At 43.5% G+C, this 6,000-nt stretch overlaps 1 protein-coding gene across 3 annotated transcripts in view; it reads right to left on the bottom strand.

Annotated features, from left to right (window-relative positions):
* Nucleotides 1-1,234: 1,234 nt before the first annotated feature.
* The window catches only part of HIVEP1 (HIVEP zinc finger 1), a 166,865-nt gene continuing 162,099 nt past the window's right edge, over nucleotides 1,235-6,000 (bottom strand). For all 3 annotated transcript variants that reach the window (XM_066579366.1, XM_066579367.1, XM_066579368.1), the window contains one exon: nucleotides 1,235-3,288. In XM_066579366.1, the coding sequence (XP_066435463.1) occupies nucleotides 2,158-3,288 (1,131 nt within the window). In that variant the 3' untranslated portion in view covers nucleotides 1,235-2,157. The remainder of the gene's footprint in view (nucleotides 3,289-6,000) is intronic.

The following is a 6,000-nucleotide window of genomic DNA, read 5'->3' as shown; positions in this document are numbered from 1 at the left end:
ACAAATGCTGGTATGGCAGACCCGGCTTAGAAGCTAGGAGTGGCCACATGTCAGGAACCTAGAGGACTTAGTCTCTCCCTAGATGAGGGATAGGGAAAATGGAGTTCGAAAGAGCAATGTATAGAACACAGATTTTGGTAAAAGTGAATAAACCCCATACAGAATAAATAACCACAGGTACTGAGCTGACAGGAGTCTGCAGCTTCACTTCAGGCAGGACAATAACCAGCTCCCATGTAGAGGCGGACCCAGAATAAATACACTTCTATTATGGCTGATTGGTCAGTTAAGGAAATCCTATCCCTGTCAGCCAATCAGTCCAGACACCACAGGGGATGTTGTAGCAAGGTTGTGAAGAGCAGCACATTATACTCGGAGCCCACTGAGGGATTTCCGACAGACAACACCTCAGGGGGCTTCTTCAGTGACAGGAATAAGACACTCATTGGCTCCTACTGCTGAATGACAGGGCACATCAGCCGAAGGTGTAGTCAAGCGGGCTGCGGCTGAAGTCAGGACGTCGCCCAGGATCCACTTCCTGATTGTGTGCCGCAACACTGGTCTTCAAATGATTAAAGAGACTGTCCAGAATTAGAGAAACATGGTTGCTTTCTTCCAGAAACAGTGCCACACCAGCATTTTGAATATTTTTTTCTTTCAGAGAACCACCTTTATAAAAAAAAAAACAATTTTTTCCTGCAATTTTGGGTTGTCATCTCAAAGAGGTTTCACTGTATCCCTATGGAACTGTTAGTGTTCCAACCATTAGGGCATACCGGTGTGTGGGAAAACCAATATTTCAGTACTTTTCAGCCCTGATACTGTATCCCAGTATTTCTCAGCCCCGACGGTCGGTCATCAATTTTAAAGTCCTGTAAAACTCCATGAAGAAACAAAGCGATAATATTCGATGACCTGTATGTTAAATGTTTTCCCAAAAAAACAGCACCACACCTGTCCACGAGACTTACACAATATTGCAGCTGAGTTGCATTCACGTCAATGAAAACGAGCTGCAATATCAAAAAGAAGCCACTGGTGTGATGCTCTTTCCAGTGGAAGGCAGCAGTGATTTGTAATCCTGGACAACCCATTTAAGCTGTGCGACAAGTGTATAATGGCAAACTTGATGATTTTGTGTGACAGCTAGCAGAAGTATGAGTGCAGCTCTGGTGAACGAAAGCCTGTAAACCGGGATTAGTACAACATAAGTAATGCAATTTGTTTACAAAGTTACTCAAGTTTTAATGCAGATTACTGTACATCTATTTGTAAACTGAAATATGGTGTTCAAAAGCAGATATACCCTTAGAAAAGTAGGCACATAACTAAAATTTGTGAATTACTTTAGGAAACTACTGTACAGTGTCTTCTTCCGACATGAAAAAATCTCCATAGTAGAAAGCAGAGTTGTATCCAACTTCACAATATATGCTTGAGGATTCCTTTAAACATTCAAGAGATTTTTTTCACCCCCCCACCCCAACTATATAACACACAGTAGAACCAAAAGTAAAGTCAGTAATAAAATATTTACTGGATCATTTGGTAACACAGAATTTCTGTCTTCGAGTGTAAAGCTACCGTCTTGCACACAAAGATGGACAGAACCATTTTCCAAGACTAGTATGGACACAATAAATATGGACTTGTACATACAAGATCTGTACACAAAGTTGCCCCACGTCCATAAAAAAAAAAAAAAAAAAAGTTACATTTAACAGTGCAACAAATACATATATAATTATATAATTTAATTATTTTACTCAACATGAGATATGAACGTATGTACTAAACACAAGCAACTACCTTGGTTATGTACATATATAATATATATATATATTTATATTTTATTCACTGATATGTACAGATTTCTACACATAAAATTCCGAAAGGCACAATTGTCTATACAACATATACAAAAATGGCAGGAGCGGACAAAAAAAAAAAAAAAAAAATAACAAAAAAAAAAACAAAACACAAAAACAACAATTATTGGTCAAGAGTTTATGATTGCACAAGTAAATGGGTAAGAAAAATGTGCTTTGAAGATCAAGGAGGTTTGTAAATAAACCTCGAAGTCTCTCATTATACTCCCTCCCCTTCCCACAAAAAAAGTAAAAAAATACTGGAACTAAGATGAAAATGATGAGTTTTTTAGGTTGCTATAACCAGTCTGCCTTCATCATCGTCACTGCTTGAGTCGCTGAACTGTACTGTGCTCTGTCTTGAGATTAGCTCAGTTCTCCTCTGATGTCGAAGGGGTGGAAGAGCGTGACCTGTAGACAACCTGTTCGGAGGTTGAGAATGAACCTTCAAAGAGACATCTTGTTTGGCAGGTGTCTTAACCTGACTGGCGTTGATGTTAGGACCTTGCTTCAGCTGACTGTCTCTTTCAGTTTTCCGACCGTAAGTTGTAGCTCTGTCTTCGATGACTGTAGCCTCACCTAATGCTTTTGGGGATTCCTGTATCCTCGAAGAAACATGTGGATCAGAAGGTTTCATATTTTTGGCATCTGCCCCAGGAATGTTAGTTAGACCCTGGCAAGGTGCTGTGCTACATGATGGAGATCTATCGGGAACTCCTTGGCCATCGATAGATAATGGGCTTATAGATGGAATTAAAGTAGGCAATGCTATGTTCAAAATTTGTAGGCCTGGAATGTGAGCTTGTGGATTAGGGTTGCTCTGGGAGCCAGGGCTTGTTGCTAAAACTTGCAAGCCAACCGCATTTAGAGTTAGCCCTGAGGGATGAATTTGAGAAGCAATGCTAGCGTTTGAAAGACCTAATATATTTAGGGTTTCCATGCTGAGAGGCTGAATGGGTTGTAAGCCTGATGCGCTCAGACCAGGCACATTCACTTGACCAATTGGAATACAAGGTACAACACCATTCACTTCGGCTACTCCTATAGGACTTGGTGTGTTAGGAACGTCTGCAGGCTTATCACTGTGAGCACTTGCAGGTCTATGAATTACCCCAACAGCTGGTATAGTCAGTTGCACTTGACCAGCCGGGAAGGGTAGAAACGTTGAGTAAGCGGTTAATCCAGCTGGGACAAGCTGAATTCCTCCGACTGGTATCATGCTGTAGGGTGACCTTACGGGTTGCTGTGAATGTAAAGGCAAATGACTGAATAGATGTGTTGGCGCTGTAGATATTTGAGCGGGCTGTTGAGTTGTGTCAGCTGGTATTTGTTGGTGAGTATTCGAGTCTGTTACTGATGAATCCATTGTCTGCGTGCTCCGGTCTACTGGTGAAGATGGGGTGTTGACAGATGGAGAGTCCTGTAACAAGAGGAGAGAAAAAGATTCATAAAATGCATTTCGTGAGAAAAAAAAATACATAGTTGCTTATACTCTGGTGATACTTATAGGGATTTTCCAGGACCAAGATACTAATAACCTATCCCCAGGATAGGTCATCATTTCCAGATCGGTAGGGATCCACCGCAGGACCCCCAACCGATCAGCTGATTGGAGAGGCCATGCAGCTTGGGTGAATACCATGAACTCTTCTCAGGTTTGTGATGCCACATTCATTAGTTAGATAGTCTTGGAACAGCTCAGTTCTATTCAAGCGAATGGGATTAAGCTGCTATAGCAGGCCCAGCCGCAGCGTTAAGTCTGGGATGCAGTGAAGTGGCCCTGTCACTCACCCAACCGCTATGGCCACTTCAAACAGCTGATCGACATGTATTCCAAGCAGCACAACTAATACAACAATCTAATATTGACAATCTATACTGAAGACAACTTTAAAAGAGTTGTGACAGCATAAAAATCCCCCCCCCCCAACCGATCCCGAAAATAGGGGTCTTGAAGGTCCCTGCATGAATGGAGTGGTGGTTACGAGGGTGTTTTTTCCATATTTACCGGTCACCTCGTTCCTTCACTGTCAGCTCAGAAAACCAGCGCTTGGGTCCATGTATTGAACTTAGCCAGCACGTGCAGAAATGAGTGCCAGTCTCCAACCTACAGTATGTGTGCTATACGGACCCATTTATTACTTACAACTGATGGCAAGTCCCACAGAAGTAAACTGAAAACAATTTTGAGAAGGCATCGGAAAACAAAGTAAGAAAACTAATTGCTTTAATTCATATGTCCTTTATGTCCAGTGTTACATTTTAATGCTAACAGTTGAGCTGTGCCATGTTGGATGGGACTACTTGTTGTGTTGACCGTCTGTGTCCCAAGTTGTTGAGTTTGCCCTTCGTACGTCCAAGAGAGAAGAGCAGGCCGACACGGACAAATAAACATGGCGTGCGTACAACACCCAACAGCAGTAACTTTATGGAATCCTTCTTCTGAGAACGCTCTGTACACTGGCAAAGTAAGGTTAAAGGCTTGGAAACTAGCTAGGTGTGGTGAACATGTTTATTTGTGAAGTTGTGTGGGTGTGCGGTGTTCGGAACATATCAGTAAAAAGGAGAGACTTGCTGTAGCCAACATCACAGAACAATCCGGGGGTGGATGGAGTATGGGGAAGGGATGGTGAAATAACATTTCCAGAGAACAACCTCTACCAAAGTACCTGCTAAGCCTTAAACAATGCTACATATAACAAAAACCGTCTCTAACTCTAAGAGTTAATACGCTGTAAGTCCACGCAGCAAGAGCGGACATGGAGAGCTGCTCTGACACATCGCCCTGGATCCAGCTACATTACTTGGCTTCAGCTTCACTGCAAATGCATTATAAAAGAAAAGTATACATTTATGTGTGGCTTTGTTACGATCCACGGGTTTTAACATGTGGATGTATACTTACAAATTCCGTCGAGCTTTCTCCCTTCCCTTAGTCACTAGCAAAGTCCTCCCACTTCCTCAGTGGGCAGACCAGACCCCAGTAGTCATAGCATGCCTCCCCCCACACACACTGCCCCAATAGTCATAGAATTTGGCCCCCCACTTTCCCAGATGCCACAGAAGAGCCAACCCTTAATATATAGGCTGCAACGGTAAGTTTGCCCCAGCCCACAGTTATCCCAGTAGTCACAGCATGCCTCCCCCACACACACTGCCCCAATAGTCATAGCATTTCATCCCCCACATTCCCAGATGCCACAGAAGAGCCAACCCTTTATATACAGGCAGTAACTTGAGGTCCTCGTCTAGCCCACAGTTCTCCCAGTAGTCACAGCATGACTCCACCCCACACACACTGCCCCGATAGTCATGGCATTTCGCCCCCACTTTCCCAGATAGCACATAAGAGCCAACCCCTTTATATACAGGCAGCAAACTTAAGTCCTCCCCAGTCCACAGTCTACCCAGTAGTCACAGCATACCTTCCCGACACACTGCCCCAATAGTCATAGTATTCCGTCCACGACTTTCCCAGATACCACAAAAGAGCCAACCCTTTATGTACAGGCAGCAACTGTAAGTCCGCCCCAGCCCACAGTCTACCCAGTAGTGATAGCATGCCTCTCCCCACACACACTGCTCCAATAGTCATAGCATTTCGCCCCCCACTTTCCCAGATACCACGGCAGAGCCAACCCTTTATATACAGGCTGTAACTGTAAGTCCGCCCCAGCCCACATTCCTCCCAGTAGTCACAGCATCACCTCCATTTCATTGGTCACAGCAGCGTCCTACTCTCTCAGGAGTACCGGTAGCCCCTCCACCTGTATGTAGCTTGCTGCATCAGTCTTGGCTAGCAGAGATCAATACAAGTTGTGCTCACATCACTGTCTTTGTACAGTAAATATAACGATATTACATAATCGCATGTCGGTGAGAAGAACATCTCCAGCTGATAAGCACAGGAACGTTGCATTATCCAAAATATCTTAAGTTTCAACAAGTTCCTGGGTGTGATGCAATATTACTAGAAATGCTTCTCCATAAATAACATCTAGATGTCAGAATATTCCAGGAACAGGCTTGTAAGAAGCCCGGATGTGGGCAGAGAGGGGCGCAAGAGGTCTGATATAGAACGGCTGTACCAATATAAAGTTATATACCTATAGAAACGTCAAGGTCAGACCCA

Source organism: Eleutherodactylus coqui, chromosome 9 (genome assembly GCF_035609145.1).
Source record: "Eleutherodactylus coqui strain aEleCoq1 chromosome 9, aEleCoq1.hap1, whole genome shotgun sequence".
Taxonomy (NCBI): Eukaryota; Metazoa; Chordata; class Amphibia; order Anura; family Eleutherodactylidae; genus Eleutherodactylus; species Eleutherodactylus coqui.
The sequence above is the reverse complement of the archived record's forward strand: the minus strand, read 5'-3'. Positions and strand labels throughout refer to the sequence as shown.